This window comes from Paralichthys olivaceus, chromosome 13 (genome assembly GCF_024713975.1).
Source record: "Paralichthys olivaceus isolate ysfri-2021 chromosome 13, ASM2471397v2, whole genome shotgun sequence".
NCBI lineage: Eukaryota > Metazoa > Chordata > Actinopteri > Pleuronectiformes > Paralichthyidae > Paralichthys > Paralichthys olivaceus.
The window spans coordinates 7609799-7629815 of NC_091105.1; the positions used below are offsets into that span (position 1 = coordinate 7609799).

Consider the following 20017-nt stretch of genomic DNA (forward strand, 5'->3'; position numbering starts at 1 on the left):
TTTATAAGTTAAGCATAAATGGATTTCTGGCCAGCCGCCTGAACGTCTGTCATTACATTTAATATCTCACATCATATGCATGCATCTTCACTTACCTTTCCTCTTTAATGTCACTCCTAAAGATTTCATCTCATCTTAATTTGGTTCATAAAATACTTGTATGAGCCAAAAAAACATAAATATACTCTGGCACAACATTTACTTGAGAAAAAATAACTCAATCAACTGAGCCTGTGACTCTGAATCATTCGAAATTCATCTTTGTACAAGACCTTAATATTCTCAGACAGGGTTTATGTATCCTACAAAATGCATGGCTGCCATCAGCCAATCATCGTGACAAATTTCTAAACATCTGCTATTAATAGAATAATACATTTTGAGGGTTGTGCAGCCTTGACGGAGGTATGCACTCTTTGAGTGTTTTGTAATTCACTCTGTGTCCTATCCCTAAATAATTGCTTTTCAGTGGTTTGAGCGACGTATGCTGTGAATGACACAAGTGTGTGTTCAAAAAAATTAAAAACCATAAAATTAAATAACACAACAGGGAATGCAGGAATATTTGCTAACCTCTAGCAAAATATAAAGATGGATGGAGAGAGGGGCACAGCTGCAGGAGCAGAAAGTCTGGAATACAGTACTTGAGACAATTTGCCCACTTCAAGCAAGTTCCTCTTGAAAATGAGTATAACCAATGGCTGTCAAGACTCACTTGACATTGTGTGCAGGATGAGTCTTTACTAGAAAGTCTACCCTGCTGCTTCCTAATTGTAATTCTATAGTAAAGCTCCCCTAGCTATGTAAATAAGTGGTGGGGCAGGCATCCGGGGGATGGGGGTGTGCGGAGAGAGTGAGGAGTGGAGAAAGAGAGAGGTAGCACACAGAGCCCTTCAGCAGGAGAAAGCCTCTGTAAGCAGTGGGGTAATCACTGAACCAGGCCAAAACTTTAATTAGTTTGAGGAAGGAGGGGAAAAAAATCAATGCACTTTACAGCTTCCACTCCTCCCCTCCCTCACTCTCCTTCTTTCACATATTCCCTCTCTCACACGACTCTAACCTCTCTATCTCTTGTCTTAGTGCTGTGCTCTAGTTAGTTCTGTCTGTCTTTATCCATCTCGCTCCTGTGGCACCACCGTCTCCTCCTCCTTGTGCTCAGTCGCTCCCTCTTGCTGTCCTTAACCTCATCCATCTCATGAAAACTGCATAATGGAATTAGGCTCAGATAGCACGTAGTGACCCAGGCATAGCGAGAGAAGCATACGTCGAAAGTGACCCAAAATCTCGGACTCGCTCTCATTTAACAGAATATTTTAGGATTGCTGCACTTGCACAGGCTGAAGAGACGAAACCTTAGATTAATCCCATTAACAGGCGGTTGCAGAAATAATCAGTTGCTGAATATGTTACTTAATTAGGATGCATGCATGGTGGTGATGTGAATGAAATGTGTGACTTCACACATCACTCGCCTCACTGATGAAAATGTAAGAATGTCTACTTCTTTTGAACGCATCACTTTACACGGGGGGGGGACAAGATGAATAAAACAAGTGATCTGGTGGTAAACATTGTCTGATGTTAAACCCCAGCAGAGCCACACACAAACACACACACACAATCATAGACATACCAAAACCTGCTCATGTGTGTAGACACACAGTACAATCAGGGACAGCAGACGAACACACACACACACACACACACACACACACACACACACACACACACACACACACACACACACACACACACACACACAAACTGCTACATGCATTAACTAACACTCAAGCAAACACAAATGTACAGGCAAGCAGACAAAAACTAAAATATTGAATGTACACATTTTGTGCCTCACAAACACACTGTCATTCAGCGGGTGAAACAAGCCTTTTGAGTGGCAGTTAGCACCTATTCTGCAGCCATGGCAACCAGCTCCATGGCGATAGATAGCGCAGCCAAGTGGGTCAGAGTCTGTGAGTGTGATAACCTTGTAAAGATCACCTTCAAGCCAAATATATTACACACACACCCTCTCTGTCTCTCCAGCAGTAAAAAACGGCATCATTTGGCCCGGGTGGTAACCATCAGACTATCTGTTGCCTCTAATTCTTCTGAGAGAAAAGCCTGTTGAAAGACGAGGCTCTTATCTTCCCATTCAACCGATGATCAAAACTGGGAAAATATGTCTGATGCCATTTCAAAGCTCTTGTAGTTCAATGAAATGACGAGTCCGCAAGGAATTCAGCTTACTTTCAGGAAACCGTGGGATGGCTGGCAAACTGCTGGTGAGATAATGAAAGCATCTCAGTTTTTAAATCATGTTTTCATAATGCCACAGCATTTGTTTGTCGTAATCTGCCCTATTCACACTGCGATGAGAAGTGTTCAGTCTTAAATGGTTGCACTTATTCTTTATGTAATTGTCATTCACTTGTACGGTTCAATGTGGCTGGTGAGAGCAAGAGCTGCGCAACAACTCATCTCAGCTCAGTTTCCTTCAGGGCTGCACAAAAAAGTCCTGGACTATTCAGGGGGAAAAAATTTGATTTTTGCAACCTCCTGCAGCACGTAATGTGCTCTGTCATTTTTTTAAGAAGCCCTGTTTGAATACTACAGCCACCATTCGACCAAGCCCTTTAATTCCTGCCACTCTTGATAGAGGAGTGCATTATAAATCAATAATGTACTCTTTCAAAATGAAAATAAAGAGAGCTAGTGACTAAGCCCCAAATCCCCTGTAATGTTAAATCTCTCTGAGTGCCTGGCAAGTTAAATCAAACGTCCCTTAAGTTCCTCCAAAACTAGAAAGCATTTCACACACGAATATTTATTAAATTGGTTTGGCGTCCTCTGAGGTGGATGAGAGATAGTGTGTGAGGGCATGAGTAATAAATAGGAAAGCTGAACTCTAACAGCAGACAGAACTTTATGACCAGACTGTCAAAATGAGTGTCCAGCAGCACAACGGTCATATCCGCCCATACAGCGTGAATGTGCCAACACTCCCACAGAGGCATTTGCACACAAACATACACATACAGTAGGTAATAAGCTCGGAAGAACACAACCGATGCATTTACACCCACTGAAACACAAACATAATGCACTGTAACATCCATACAACAGACAGCATGTGTACTCACACTCAGCCTTGGCACAGACCAGGCTGGCTGAAGGGTAACTGAACGAGCGCAAGATGGCTCCGATGGCCAGGCTCAGGTCCTCGTTGCTAGGGTACAGAGTGACAGAGGCGAAGCGCAGGTACGGCAAGCGTGGAGTTTCCTCAGGTCCAATCTTTACGTGAGGGATCTGTGAGAAGGAGAGAGGAAGGTAAGCAAATGCTAATGTGTCATGATTAGGTTCCCTCCAAACACAAACAACAGGGGGGAAAACAACACAGTGAATGAGGAAGATCCATTAGAAATGCTTGAGGGTGAAAAGGCAGATAAGAGAGCTGACAGAGAACAGAGAGACCTGGGGATAAAAGGCTACAGGAAGAAAGGAGAAAACTGTTGGGAGAAGAGGAAGATGGTGAATTATATGAGAAAAGGCACCGAAAACTGACTGTTTAGAGGCATTCATCATGACGTCTGTGTGGGTAGGAGGTGCAGTATGTCAGAGAGAAAGAGCTACTAGATGTGTACAAATGTATGTGTTTATCCTCCACACTCACCTCCTTCTCTCCACATATGTGACTGACAGTGGAGCCAGAGGCGGGGCTGGAAGCGGGACCTATCACAGACACGACGCCTTTGGGTAGAATCTGACACACTGAAAGGTAAAAAAAAATTTTTTTTAAAAAGAGATATAAACACACCTGCCCTCTGCATCATTTCGATGGCAGCACTGAGCTGCAGTGAGGGGAGAAGAGTGGAAATATAAAATTCAACCAAATTGCATGACGATTTCAGTTAAACCACTGATTCAAGTGTAACGGCACAAGCTGTCTCATTCTAATCTGATTTGTTTTGTGATAAATACTCTGAGAACCACAGCAGGGCAGCCCACGGGTGGCCTTCTGCTATTATTCACTTGTTTACACAGAGATTTTTAAGACACTTCGTTCTGATTTTATCTGTGGCATCAGAACAGTGCTGGTAAATTGGTGGTCACCTTCAATTAACAGAGGCTGTTTTACTCTTTCTGCTGCAGGACAATGTTTGAGAATATTGAGACATATTTGTCTGAAACATTATTAAATGATACGATTATTAACTCAGTAAATATCATTGTTAAGCTTCCAAATTGACAGCAATTATGCTCATTTAGGCCTAACTGACTAATTTCACAGCTTTTTTGTCAAACGTTTTTGTGCAGTTACCAATTTCAGTCAATTATCACATTTAACTGTTTATTTTATCATTAGTATTTATTTCTTTATTGTATTCCTGTAAACGTCTACATGTTATGTAGCCCTCTTGTTTAAATCATGCAAAACCAGAACTGGTGACAGAAGAAATAGTCCTGCACACAAACACTATTGTCTGATTTTGTATATGTTTTTTTTTTTTTAAAGGCCCAAGTAAGTGCAGTGTTTGATTTGGACACATGATATGTTCAATATTAATAAACTTTGAATGAACATGTGACCAGCGCTCTGAGGCTGGGACTCATCAACGTTAGTGACTTTGTTTATCACGACAACAGAGTCAGACTTCACTGAACTTTGAATAAACAGTGAACAGCTCTTTGTGCAGCAGCGGTGGTGCAGCTTCAGTGGAGAGAAATCTGCCACCAGCATCACCACAGGCCAAGAAAACCACCCATTCCAACCTGCCAGTTTGAGAACGGGGCACTGCACTGGTTCCTTCAAAATCAAACAGTATCCATCACTGACAAAACTTAAGTGAGTTAAGTAAATCAGTTTGAACCGTATATTTTTTATTAAGCACAGTTATCAACACTTCTAAAAAACTATTTCATATATACAAGAGAAAATAGTCTGGTGCGTTAACTGTGTTATTCTGAGAGTCATAAAGTTCTCCTCTTGTTGGAATTTTAATTCATCCCAATTAGTCCTCAGTTCCTGTCATTGTTGGTGTGTGTGCGTGCCTGTGTGTATGTGTGTGTGTGAGTGTTTATATGCCCACACTGTGTCTGTGTGAGTGTGTATATGCCCACACTGTGTCTGTGTGTGTGTGAGTGTGTATATACCCACACTGTGCCGTGTGTGTATGCATGTTGGAGTGTGTGCATGTGTGTGATTGTGCATGCGCCTGTCTCAGACAGCCGTAGCTGTAAGATGATGAGTTCTCTGATCCAGAGACCAAAAAAAGGCTGCTAGCAAACAAGCCTGTCAGGGTCTCCTGCCCATCGGTCAAGGACACACACACACACGCACACACGCCTGTAACTCAAGCATGCACATATGAACATAGCCTTTCTCAAGCACATGCAGATATTTGCCAGTAGCTGTGTCAGGGACTATTGGTACGGGGGGGGGTCTCTATCTCTGCTGTGGTTGAATTCAGCGGAGCGTCTTCTGTCAATTCCAAACATTCTGTTTTAAGTCTGTGTATCAATACAAATTTAATGGAGTGTCCTCTGTGGTGTGCTGCTGCGGTCTGCTGGCCTGCTCTGCCGATCTGTGTTAGTATTTGATGATTTGTTTTCGTCTTCACAGTAGCCTGTGCCAGCTGTTACTGGAGGGCACTGGTCTCCTCTGAGAGGCTTAGTGGTCCATTACTGGTCTCCAGTGACATGTAAACTAATCAGTGTGAGCTCTTACTGGTTCCTAATCACACGTAAGTGGTGGTGTTTTATCATTCTTGTCATTTGAGGCATTTGCTTTTTAGAAAATGTAATTATATCAGAACCATTCTTAAGTGTTTTGGGATAAAACCTGCAGTAGACACGAGGCTATATCTTTTTTTAATTCTCTGTACTAGTTACTATTTAATATTAATATTTTATATTACTAATAATATCAACTGGTAATTTCAGTGGTCACTTTTTGACAGAGCTAATTAGACACCATGCCATGTAATGGATTTAGCTGGATTTCATCACTCATGAGGGGTTGTGTGAATCTGCTGTACTGGTCTTCTCTGACGTGCATCGGCTCCACTCACTGGTGTCAGTAGTGTCGTACTGGGAGTCTTTCTGCAGCTCATATATGTCCACCTCCACTCGGGCACGGGCCGGGCCCTCCATGACGCTGTTGATGTTCTCCCTCGCCAGGGCCAGAGCCAGCCGCTCCCCACGCCCACACACAGACTGGTCATCCAGGATTGCAGCTGGAGAGGCAGGGGGTGAAGGAGAGATGGTTAAAGCAGGGGAGAGAAGAAGGAGGGCACCGGGAAGACAAACAGGAGAGTAGTAATATGAGCTAAATTATTAGCCTAGCTAAACTAACTGGCTTCTGGCATTGGCGTCATCTATACACACCGTAGACTATATCTAATGATCAACGACAGCTCCCCAATAATAAGGCCAAATAATCTTGATCGCCCCCTGGTGGCTGGCTGCATTGGAAATAAACCAAACCACATTGATGTTTGTTCAAGTACTCATTTTAGTTTAATTTGATTACAGTGTTTTAATCAGTTATTTAGTTGATTGATCGTGGGATCTCAATACCAAGGCTCCACCCAACAGCGCTGAATCTGATGCGCAGAATCTCGCATCAGATGACGTCAAAAGTGCAAGATGGTGGCACCTGTATTGAGGATATTGTAGCTGAGCGTACAGACATGAGAGCTATTTCAACTTGCGCCTGTATCTGGCATCTCTGTCTGCTCCTACTGAAGATTTCATGGTTCAAACTGGAATCTTGATACCGCAACAGAGCCTCTGAGAGAAACTTGTATATGCCAATCACTCTTTGGCTTGTGATTGAGAGAGAGAGAGAGAGAAAGATTGGGAAACTTTTCCTGCAAGTTTCCACTAAAAGGTTTTACTGCATTAGCTCAGTTTGGACATTATAAGTGCTAATTTGGCTTTGAAATGCTTTCCTGTCGACCTGGCTCGACTGTACAGCTCAATGTGGCAAAAAACACTTTGAGGCACTGACGCAGGCTGAAAACCAACCATGAGAAGTATATGATGAGCCAGGTGAGGGGGTGGGGGGATGGAGGAACAGCTGACCACTCACCCATTCGGACGGAGGAGAGCAGGGGGGCCTGACTGAGGGAGCGTGGCGGCATGGTGACTAGCAGGAAGGAGAGGATGTGTATTGACAGCAGCAGTGCTGGCAGAGCCGGCATCTTCTACTGCTCCTCATGGAGAATGGTCTGCTGGCTGCCTGTACCACCACCTGCAGAAATGGAGGACAGAGTGCTTGTTACCGAACACCATTCTCATCTTCCTTTAAATTCTCATCCTGCAGCTTATCTTCAGCTTCCTCTGCCATTTCCATGTAGTGGGTGTACCTTTAATTTGACAGCACATAGAATAGTAGAATAATAGACTTTCATCCTCAGCTATGAAGATGTTCACTGTCACATCACAAAGGCGGTCCGGCTCCATTCACACACACACAGCCCATTTCATTATAAAATACAGTGCGCGCACGCACACGCACACAGTTATGTTATGTCTCATGTAGAAAGTCGGCCGTTTAGCAGTGACAGGATTCAGCCCTGAAGAGATCTCCAGAGGCAGCTCAAAGACAGCATCACAATAACTGGTGCACATTCACTCATCTACACTGCACTTACACTTGCATACATTCATATAAACAAATGCAAACAGCCACAAAGGAACACTCACTGCATCACACACACAGACTCACACACACAGACTCACAAGCACAAAGACAACTGCCTTGAACACGGATAAAAAAACATACTCTACACTCCCACACATTTCTATAACTCCCACCGTCACCACTAAACACACACAGGAGAGATAAAAAAGCACACAAAGGGCGCTCAGCTGTGTGCCAGCAGCGCCCAGCAGCCCTCTCCACGGTGACACAGCCGTGCACTGACTGGCAACATTACACGGCAGTGTGAAAGGACGGAGAATGTGTGTTTTGTGACAGGCAGGCGGGGGACTGTTGAGGGAGGGGCGGGCTGTTGACCTGGGAATGTTTCAAACGTCTGGTTCACCGGTCCGAGCTTTAGACAGGCCTGACAGACGGCTGAGATGCTCAGTTCAAGACCTCTATGTGACCCTCGCGGGGGAGGGGGGGTGATTGGCAGAGGGTTCACCTTTGACCCTGACAAGTGCATGCAAGGGGCAAATGAGTAAACATGTACATCAAAGAGGAAGACGCAGTGGACTGTCTGCCACTGTTGTGTTGTAATGAAACTCATTATACAGAACACGTTTAACCAGGTGAGCTACGAGTGCACCCCCCCCCCATCACTGTGTTCATCATCTCACAACATGCAGCCTGTTTCACTTTGAAATCATCTGCTTTTCTTCTTTCTTCCACGCTCACCTTTCCAACACTTGTCTCACTTTGATGTTTAAAGCACATCAAAAAGAAAAATCAGCAACTCAGTGCTTTGAATTCTTCTTCACCTCTCATCAATGACGTCTTTGTCCTTTTTTAATTTTTTTCGTGCAATTAACTGCTCTTCCTTTCCTCCGTGTCTGACTTCACGTACGTCTTGTTTTGGGGTTTGTTGTGTCAGAGGGTGGGCCAATGTGTGCACAAACACGTTTGTACTACTTATAGCATGCGACACACTGTGCAAATAGACGCGTTGCTCTCATTATGGTTACCGCAGCTCAAAGTGAACGGAGGCCGGGCTTATGTAAGGCCATCTCTACATGTGACACAAAATAAAATAACAGCCACACAGTGGGAGTAGCCTCGTTTTTTTCCCCGCACATTGTTTCCAATACATCACTCTTGTTCTAACACAGTATGTTACATTAAAGGTGCCGGGGAATAATTACTCCATCAAAAATGGATACAAAAAAGTTTCATGCTGTTAATATATTTGTGTAAATGTGTATAATGGTGCACGTGTAGACCTACGACACAGACAGTTATTACAGAGCTGATTATTCTGACCACGCAGCGAGGTGCAGCTAATGACTGTCACAGCTGCGTGTTGTGTTGCACAGTCTACTCCATTGTGTTGCCTATTACTACTGTATTCTGTTTGCCTCCCACACCAGTGGTCTCCTTCTCAATTTACTCTTCACCAAAGTGTGTATTTGGTGTCTGGACCTATGTGTTTATTCCAGGGCATATATGAACGAGAGTATGTGAGTGTGAGTGTGATGGCATATTGATCGAGCCCAGCTGAAGTGGCGGGCCCTCAGGTGCAGTCAATCAAAACAATGGGGAACCTATCATGGGACCACTGCATTTCACAGGAGCCATCTGATTGGCTATTACCAGGAAGCAGATTGCCATGATGACGAATAAGATCCTCGCTGAGGCTTTGCCTTCATCAATGATGGGATGGAACCGGTGCTATTTCATTGTTATTGAGAGCTATTGACAGCATTAGACAGAGAAGATTACAGCATCTATACTCTGAGGAGAAGAAGAAGAAGGAGGAGAAGAAGAAGAAGAAGAAGCGGGCGGGGGGAGGAGATGGAATGATGTGATAGAAGTAAAGGGAATGAGAGAGAGAGAAAAAAAAGACGAAACAGAGAGGAATAGGCTGAGGACGATGAGGGAATAAGAGAAGAAAATTGAATGCAGAGAGAAGAGATTGGAAAATGTTTCTGCAGAAAGAGAGACGCTGAGTACGGATAGAGATGGAAATACAGAAGTGCAGCGGTGGAAAGTACATTTGCTCAAGTGCTGTACTCAGGTTTATATTAGCTTTTACTTTTCATTCAATGCTTTTTAGAGGGAAATATTCAAAGTCCACCCCATAATTTGATGGCCACTAATTGTAGCTAAGATTATATTGCGCAGTATATACTCATAAAATGTGATTCGTGGTGATGAATGAAGCTCCGAACATTAGACTGAGTGGTTAAAATTAGCTCCACATCACCAGCCTACAACAGTAAAATAGTGATTATATTATAGTAATTCATCAATAACAATAATCCAATATATATAATACATTGCAGATATTCTGTTTTGTTGTGTTGCTCCATCATTACTCCAGCATTAAACCCTGTTTATCACAGCGCTGGATGTTTTATCACTAATGAGTCGTCAGTGTTCTCTGCTCTTACTTACTGACAGGAATGGATAATCATGACATCCGTCTCTGAAGCTCTGCTGCCAAACCTTCCAGACACTCACATTTAAATCCTGTTGAGCACAATCCAACAATAACATTACCTTAAATATTCTAGGCTTTAATCAAATCTTTACGCAAAGTATATGTTCCTTTTACTTTCTGAGAGTTTCAAACTTTACTTCTCGATATTCATCATCACTCATTTCAGTAATTCTTTTTGTTGCTTGATTATCTTCTTGCATGCAGGTTGACTGTTTATCCATGTTAATTTGAATAAAAAACCCTGATCTATGTGAAACTTCATGATTAAAAACACATTGTGACATTAGTAGTTTAATGAAGCCAAGGATCTGCCCGCAGCACTGCAGGAGAGTGAAGGGAAATAAGTTGATGTAGTCGAATGAGGCGGAGGGGAAGCAAATATAGTCAGAGAGAAAGACAGAGAAAAGAGAGACCGTATTGCCCAGTTTAATATGCAACACTGTGAGTCTGGGTGCTGTACGTGCTGTGTTGTGGTTGCAGTACGAGGCTGAGTCCCTGTAGCAGTCGGGTGTCAGTCTGTGGGGAGCTGGAGCAGCGAGAGGGCCGAGCAGAGCCAGACTAGTCTGAGCCGTACAGAAAAAAAACACTGCCTCTAGCCCCCCTCGCTCGCTTTCATTCTGCACCCTGCTGTAAGTCACCCCGCATGCTGGCACCACTGAGAAATACACAAAAGCAAAAAAACATAAATATCCTAACTTGCTCTGTGCGTGTATATGTGTGTGAGTAGAAGAGAGAGAGAGGCAGGGAGGGAACAGAGCTAGAGAGAGAGAGAGAGAGAGAGAGAGAGAGGCAGGGAGGGAACAGAGCTAGAGAGAGAGAGAGAGAGAGAGGGGACGTTCATCCCGGTTGGAGATTTAGCTGCTTGCTGCATGCATTCATCTCAGTGTGTGTATGAAGCCAAATGCATCTTTGTGTGTTTGCTGTTTTCCTTTGTGCGTGTGTGCCGGAGACTTGGCGGCTTGCTTATAGTGTCTGCAGAGCCTATTATAAAAGAGAAAACCGTAAAATCAGAGATCTTAATTATCTGGAGGGAGGGAGGGGGGTTAGGGAAGTAGGGGGTAGGTGAGGGGAGAGAGGCAAAGGGAGGGCCAGAGTGGGATGGAAAAAGGGAGGGAGGGAAAGGGGGAGATATAGAGACAATCTGAAAATGAGGGAGCGCTATCTCGGCGTACACCCCCGGGCAGATGAGGGGAGGATGAACAGAGACTAAAGCAGTGGAAGCAGGATGAGCGATTGCAGGGGAGGAGTGAAGGGAAAGAGGGATGCCAAGAAAGACAACGGCTGGAGAAAAGCAGTCGTTGTTGGGGGATTGAGGGGGGGGGGGGGGCTGGCAAATCATTTGTTTTTCCCCTTCTGCCATATTGTCTGACACAAGAAAATCTGACAGTTATCATAATGGAGGAATGAATCATTCCCATAATTGAATTTGCGAGTGGAACGGCTTCAGTGGCTGTGGATTTAAGAAGACTGCACTGCCAGTCATTATGTTATTTTGCTCGCTCCTCTCACAGTTTGGAGTCATTGTGACTAAAGGCTGCTTGGCCACTGTCGCTGAGTGAACACAGCCAGCCAGGAGAATTTGTTTACCCTGAGACAACACAGGGGAGTCTGGTGTGTGGATAAGGAGGGTCTCACCCCTTTTGGCCTTCTGCATCATCAAGAGTTGACTGCTTTCTAATATCAAAGCAGCATCACGTATTCTTCATCGTACTGACTCGGCACTTTCTCCCTCTCCGTCCTCCAAACTCACCCCTCTGCCTTTCTCCTCTGTCTTCCCTTTGCCCTTTTCCCCATACCCCCATCTCTCTCTGTTCCTCCCTTTCTCTTCTGTGTCTGAATTTCCTTTGGAGAAGTTGGATTTCAGACATGCCAGGTTTAACATTTTAAGAAAATATGATTTATTCATGTAATGTTGTTCTGCCAGGAGGCTGGTCTGTACATCTGAAATTAGATTGTTGAACATATTTCATATAGCCTGGTCAAATGTAATAAGAAAACGTAAATGCAGTAAACTATTCTAAATGCAAACCAAATCTTATAAAGGAGGTGGACAACATAACATGAACAGTAAATACAGAAGTGCAGCATGAGTACTAGGGTGCATTCAGTCTCCTTCAATTCAGAGATCTGGATTTTTTGGGGGGATCTGGACCAAATTACACATTCATAAATATCGATCCATGAATTACTCTCTGAGAGACATCAAGGAAGATGTTGAAAAAAGTGAAAAAAGAAATTCATGGATCTGCACCAGTCATGGAAAATGGTTGAGCAGTTTCTGCATAATAAGACTTACTAACAAACATATGCAGACGAAAACATGATCGTCTTGTCTGAGGCAATAAAGCAAAGCTCACACTGTTCAATGTTTAGTAACGAAAAAAGAAAACACCTGATAATGTCTGACACAGGAACATCACAAACTGCAACTTCAAAACGGTGCGGAATCTACATCAAACAGAAGTTATTAGCAGACAGAACATTGATACTCAAGATTCTGTAAAACCCCAGAAAACATACAGTCTTCTCTTCACGGTTAAAATGAGGGATTGGAGTTTTGGTATATTAACTTGCACTAAACACTGTCATGCATATGTTCAATATGAACGTGTAACTTTATAAGAATGACGAACAATTAATCAACAATTAGACAAGATTTCAATTATTTATGAAGTAAATGGTCAAATGCCGAACTAGTGGCTTTTCATTGTTTTACTTTATAACTTGAATCTCTTTGGGTTTTTGTTAATGGTGGAATAAAAACAATTTGACAATGTCACCTTGGACCTCAGGAGAGTGTGATTTAAGTGCATGAGAGTTTGTAGAGCAGGTGGAAAAAGTCAGACAAAAGATCACAAGTCTTCTCACTCTACTTAAATTAATAAATACTTTTTGGTTTGACGTCAGTGCCCAGATGTTTCATTTATGCAGCAAAGTGATTTGCACGTATGCTCTTTGTAAATTGTCGGAGAAAACGGTCAAAATAATAAAACACAGAGGAATAAAAAGAGAAAATAATCATCAGGTGCAGCTTTAATTAGAAGCTTTGAGGGCTTTTCTTAGATCGTACAGGTGTTTACGTTCTTGAGTCCACACCTTGTCCTCCTCTCAGCAGGTGTGCAGACGCCCCATCCCTCATTTCCATCTCTCTGCCCCCCACCCCCCCACACCGTATCTCCTCTCACTCAGCCACCATCTATTTTGTGTCTTTGCCTCAGGAACACTCCATACCCCTGTCTCCTCACTGACCTCTCTCTTCTCTCTCCCTATCTTAGCTCCCGCCCGTCTCCTCAATCTCAACAGTACACTTTCTCTGTTACAGTCCTACCCTCCACCACCTCCACCCCACACACCCCCGTGCGCAGACACACGCACGCACGCACGTATATATACACACACACACACTCTCTCTCTCTCTCTCTCTCTCTCCCCCCTCTTCTTCTCTTCATTGGACGTGGATAAATTCTTCCCAGAGTTCTCCTTGACAAAGAGGCCCTCAGTCAGTGACACCGCCTGCTTGGGGAACCACTGTGCTCCTGAGACACTGTCACATCCGAGTATGTCACGCCTAAACATACACCGAAAAACACACAGGCGGGCAGTGGGGGCACACACGCACACACACACGCACACACACACGCACACACAAACACACACACATACACACACACACACACACACACACATACACTCTTGAGGAAGGTTCAAGGAACATTGGTTGTGTGTGTAGGTTTGTGCATGCTTGGTTCTACGTGAGAGTCTTTTTTGTTTTCTCGACACCAGAGCACGTCTGTGCACTGTTTGTTTGTACATGCCAGCAGTGAGTTTGCATCTCAGCCCTTCATACCACCCGCTGATCAGATCAGAGTGTGTGTGTGTGTGTGTGTGTGTGTGTGTGTGTGTGTGTGTGTGTGTGTGTGTGTGTGTGTGGATGAGAAGGAGGGGGTGAAGCTCAGAGCACCGCTCTCTCCAGGAGTTGTTTAAAAAAGATGTGCTGTTCAGTGTTACTAGCTGTCGACGCAGGTCCCACTTGTTGCAGCTGTGGCTTATATAAGCGCAGCAGTTTAATCACAATTAGGAAGCTCTCCTTGAACTCTCTCGCCCCCTGGCTTGTTTGGAGAGCTCAAATTTGCATTCCGAACAAAGCCTTGGAAAGAGTGATATTATTACACATGGCGCTGCAAAGAGATCAATGTCTGGGTGAGAATAGAGCGCTGTCAGTTGAAATCAGTGTTAACTATCAGATGGACGTCACAGTGGATTTTCACTTTCATCTCAAATGGCTGGTTTGGGTTTTGTTGTAGGATTCTATATAACGACATCGGTACATACTTAAGTGTTTGACTTATTATAATCCCATTGTTGGACTGTAAATCTCTTGTGTTTTGAATTTTTACAAACTGTTCTGCTCATTCTTAGTAGTTCTCCTCATTCAACCACTTTTGCTGCTGCAGAGCCAGCCAGCCGAGGAGGAGGGGTGTCTTTTTTCGAATTGCCTCTCCTGAGACTTCTTACTCTTTTTTGCATATGTGCTTCAGGGTTTTGAGAGTGTGTGTGAATAGTATTTTTCTTGTCTTCTTAGACAGTTTATACCAGTGGTGTGAGCCTGTTAAGCCCATTGAGATGAACTGAGACGTTTGTATGCCGCGCTGGTCTTCGCAAATAACCCTGACTTGATTTGACGAGGCATCAGGACGTCACATTACCACAGAAACCTCCGATACGTTTCAGCTGACTACTGACGCAGAGGAACTATGTTGCATGATGAAAGCATTTCAGAGTCAGAAGTTTTATCAATCAGTCGGAGCACAAAGGCTGAACAACGCAGACAGTTTGTGAATCTCTACAGCTGCTGAGGACACAGCACTTTAAAGTAACTGGATATCTACAGTGAAAACGGAAACAACACTGCTGTGTACAGCTGGACAGACAGAGGTAGAATTTGTGCACTGCCATAGCTCCGCGATGAACCGATGAACCGACTCCACACAGCTCTCCCACTTAAACACCCACACGCCACACACACATCAGATATTCACACACACTACAGATACATAGAGATCCACGCAAACATGCCCAATATATTCACCCTCATGTCCGCACACACATACACACATACAAGGGTTGTGGATTAAATGACTCAGATGGCATTTGTTCTCTCTCTCTCTCTCTCTCACCTCTCTCTCACTCTCCCTCTCTCATTGTCAGGTTTTGCTGCCGTGGCAACAGAGTCGGAGATGAGAGGAGGAGGGAGTGGGAAGTGGGGAGTGTGAGGGAGATGGAGAGAGAGAGAGAGAGAGTGAGAGAGAGAGAGAGAGAGGAGAGAGGGAGCTGGTGATGGAACAGGTAAATGAGAGATCGGGGAGTCAGAGCCCACTGGTCATGTGAGGCGGGGCTCCGTTGCTGCTGCAGTGTGTTTTTCAGACTGAGCTTCAGCAGAAACGGAAAGAATGTGTTTTTTGCTACGTGACTGGGAACGAGCGTGCACGCTGCGCCGGACTCGGCTGTGTGTGTGTGTGTGTGCACTGTATGCCTCGGACATGTGTCCACTCATGTTGTATAATTCTGTCACCCACGACTACGTCTAAAATTGGTCATCTGAAATCAGGGCGAGCCATCACACTATCAGAGAGGATAGAGTAGGAGAGGAGAGAAGCCACAAAAAAAAAACAAATAAAGGGGCACTGGAGTGCTGTGAGAGGGCTCTTGTGTTTCAAGTTTAACCCACATGTAGGATTTCTGGCTCGTGTTTTCGTCTGTACTAATTTGCTCTGCAGAAAGCAGCCTGCTCAAATTTGTTTCTTTTTTGTTGTTGCTGTTGTTTTGTTTTTTCAGTTGCCCGGGGCAAGAGACAAATTCTCTCTGACTGCACTTCTCAGATTCACTTCAACATCTGAGATGGATTCATTTGCAACTATGCAAAGTAACTATGCAAAGACCAAAATATGTAGGGCAAGCTACTGCTCTCATTCAGGAGATGGATGATGGTAACTCTCCTGCAGAGGTAAACCGTTGAGTATTAATGTAGAAAACCAGGGTTAAAATCTCTTCATCTTTTCAGAGGATTTCACAATGAGATCTGCTAAACTTTTTTTTCTTCTCCTCGAGGAACATGTGCATGGATGTGTTATAAATGACACAAGAGTTAAATCATCTTCAACTGCAGGTATTATGAAAAGCTTTCAGACAAAGTTTTTCCAGTCTCTCAGTGAACAGACATGTAACTCAACCGTTTTAATATCCAACCATCTATCCATTATCAATACCGCTTATCATTTCACACCCTGGACAAGTCGCCATCGTCCCAAAGGGCCAAACAACCACTCACATTCACACAACAACATAGAGCCTGTGTTTCAATAGTAAAATGATGATGAGGTGCCCAGTTCCACCTCCTGCCTGAATCCAACCACCTTCCCACTTCTTTCTTCATCTGTTCCTGAAACAGATTTACATTTTAGGCAATAAATTAAAAAAATAACAAAATTTAATGAATACAAATGCAGTAATTATCTTGTTTACTTCATGTTTCTTCATCTGACATAGTTTTCTGGTAGCGTTAAGGGGATTGTGCCTCGGGATAAACGCATGAAAAATACAATTTACTATTGAAGCAGCTGCTAAAATAGATGAGAACTTTGCATTAGTGCCAGATGGTAAATATAAGCCATGAATAATACCATGCGACTCCAGACTCCAGCGCCAATCTGTGTTGACTCAGTGACAATCTGAAGTCTGTGTCTTCGTAGATAATACTGACTTTGGCCTTCGTATTACTATAATGGGAAAATCCGACTGTCAGGGCTAAACTAATTTTCAATCCACAAGTATATAAATAAAAAAAACCTGAAATAACACAAACAATTGGAGGTAAGTTAATTTCTTCTCCCTGAACACACAAAGGAACACAGGCCTTCCTGGTGGCTGTATGGGTCTAAATGACTGACCAAATTATTTATGAGCAATTCCATTAAAACAGAAACAAACCAGCATCATCCATATTGAAAAGGTCATAAAAGGGATCGGCTAACGATTAAACCCTGAGGGATGTTTTTTCATCTCACGTCGACAACAACACGGATACGAATGCAGCTCGTGACCTTGGTCGATGTCACTCCCTCTCTGCCGTGCTGTCTTTCATTCTGCTGTATCCAGCACACTGGAAATATAAATATTTTTTAATAATCATAATGTCCTTTTCCAGATTGTGGAGTTGCTCAAATGTACAGAAAATGCCACATAGCTGGAGGACGCAGATAAATAATGACTTTGCAGTATACGGTTTGCATTATGTCATAAATTATAATTTTAATCAAATATTTCGATCAGTTTTACTCGGTTTCAATATTAATTTCTAAGTGTACAGATGATATTGATTTCAATACATTTATTTAAATTAAATACTGTCCAGGAAAGACTGCTCTCATCTCATCTAAGCACACCATATTTTTTTGTACATTTATCCTATCATGGCTTTATTTTATTATTATGAATTTATACTATTTCTAATTTGATTTTAATACTATAATTGTCCATAAATGTATTGGTATTTATGTCATGAAAACTGTCTACAGACAGTTTGTCCAATCCTGACTGGCCTTTTCAACCTATTCAACCAACCATGATACATATTAATCACATCAAATTAGTCACATAATTACTTTATTAGATTTGTGGTATAACCAGGGGCTAATGGTCAATCTTTATCATATATTATTTCACAGTCTGCCAAAATATGTTGTGCGTCTCCTGAAGAAGTTGAATAATTCTGTTACACATGACTGAGTCTAAAATTGGTCATCTCCGCTCAAGTCAAGGCATCACCCTATTAGACCTGATAGGCAGTGACTGGAGAGGGGACAGTGGAGGGGCAGCGGGATTCAGCAAAATACAAAAATGTGGAGCGATGGGCCACTTCCAAAACACTGCCCTGCATTAGTTTTGCATTAAAAGCTTTTTATTTGCGGATCCATCTGTGTTAAATGATTTGCCTACAACAGCATTCTGAAATCGTCTCTAGATGCCCCAGACATGCATCATTTTCTCCTTTTCTTTTGCCTCTCAGGCACAGTTAAAAAGCAAAAACAGGATCTGAAGCTACACTGTGGACTTTTGGAGGATTCAACCACTTAATATGATTAATGAAGACAAGTTTTGCTGCAGTGTTTTGGGGATACGGATGCTTTTGACTATAGTTGATGAGCACATCACTTTCCTTCAGTGTGATGCGACAAATGTGCAAACCTCACGCTGTCCAAAATATGGAAATTTGATGGTTTTCTTTTTAACAACCCACCGCACATTGCTGCACTTTATATTACTCGCAATTTTATTAGATATAAAAGGGAGGAATTAAAGGAATATAAAATGATAAAGTCTTATTTCAAGACTTTGCTCCAACAGTAATTACAAAAGTAGGATTTAAACATAAAAAGCATTAAGCAAATACAACTGCCTTCTGTCAACAGTTAAGAATAAAGTATGTTTTGTTATGAGTGGATCTAAAATATATTCTCCAGACATACCAGATGAGTGTATAATCAGTGCTTCAGCTGCTCAGATTGCGTTTTTAAGAAGAAAGCTGTTAACTTCAATATATATTTCATCTTCACATGGGTATGATGGGATTCAGTCCATGGTCAGCAGCGGAGCACTGGAGGCCAGAGGTCTGAAGCAATAACAAGGACTCGGATGATCAAAAAACATCGCGTCTGACAAATGATGAATAATTTCATGCCGTTTGGGCCTTGATTCTATCTGTAAGTCAATATTTAATGTCCCTCACCAGCAGAACAGATTGGCTCTTCAACCCGTCTCAACGAAGCACATTTCAGCCGAGCACGAGAGCCGCCTCGCTGCAGAGGAGCCATTGAAATGTAAGAATAAAAATAAAGTGCCTATTTGTGAGGAAATGGCACTTTCAGGCCTGCGTGTGCACATGTTTCTGCATGTGGAGTCTACATGAGCTGAAGGTAACCTTCACAAGGTCAATTAAATGATTCACTTTGTCGCTCAGTGGTCAAACCCTGCTGCACAACATCCAGTCCTTCTTATGCTAAACTGCTGGTTATCCCCTCTGTCGGCTCTATGCTAATAGATGGTAGCATATGCTAAGAGCGATGTCTGTTAGAATATTTATGCAACAGCACCATGTTTAATACTGGATTAGCATTTGTTTGCGCCATTGTTCAGTAAATCAGAACCAAGCACTGGTGAATAAATGCATAATGCATCTAGTTAGCCCATTGGTACATTAGCATTAGAAGTTCCACAACTTACTACAGAATTATGAATACCCACATTTATTTTTCATACTGCTTACTGCTGGCATCTCAAATTAGAATCCCTCATTCATGATACTTGATCTAGGTCAGGTTTAACTTAATTATGGATGAGAAATGTGTGTTTGTTCAATTGCTTATTTGTTTGAATTACTATTTGTAGGGTACTATCGTTGTTTTCATGCCCAGGGGCTTTATTATTCAACTTGTGTACACAGTATGAATGCACTACAATATGTATTCACACAAAGGAATTTCATGCGTACAGGCGTGTATTGATGTTCTGTACGTGCCACTCATTATGACAGCAGGAAGGATGATAACATTTGCGTGTGCTTTGTTAGTCTTACACTGCAGTCTACTGGTGGTGGGTATGGAGATTACATAATTAGGCTGCTGGCATGCAGCAGATGTACTGGAATTAGCTTTATATACGTACAGTGTTTGTAATGCAGCCGACCTGAACCCAGATGTCAAAGGCTCAGTCTATTAGATTAGCACCATGAAACAAAAGCTGTTGTGCTGTCAAAAGAAGCTGCTGCATCAAGCTCAGCAATCATCATGTCCAAAAACTGCCTGAGAGAA

The 20017-nt window shown here is 42.9% G+C and overlaps 1 protein-coding gene across 4 annotated transcripts in view; it reads right to left on the bottom strand.

Moving 5' to 3' along the window:
• The window catches only part of grik5 (glutamate receptor, ionotropic, kainate 5), a 78965-nt gene that overhangs the window by 22949 nt on the left and 35999 nt on the right, over nucleotides 1-20017 (bottom strand). For all 4 annotated transcript variants that reach the window (XM_069537322.1, XM_069537323.1, XM_020092910.2 and 1 more), the window contains 4 exons: nucleotides 7097-7258; nucleotides 6075-6239; nucleotides 3677-3774; nucleotides 3147-3312 (listed from right to left, as the gene is read on the bottom strand). In XM_069537322.1, the coding sequence (XP_069393423.1) occupies nucleotides 3147-3312; nucleotides 3677-3774; nucleotides 6075-6239; nucleotides 7097-7208 (541 nt within the window). In that variant the 5' untranslated portion in view covers nucleotides 7209-7258. The remainder of the gene's footprint in view (nucleotides 1-3146; nucleotides 3313-3676; nucleotides 3775-6074; nucleotides 6240-7096; nucleotides 7259-20017) is intronic.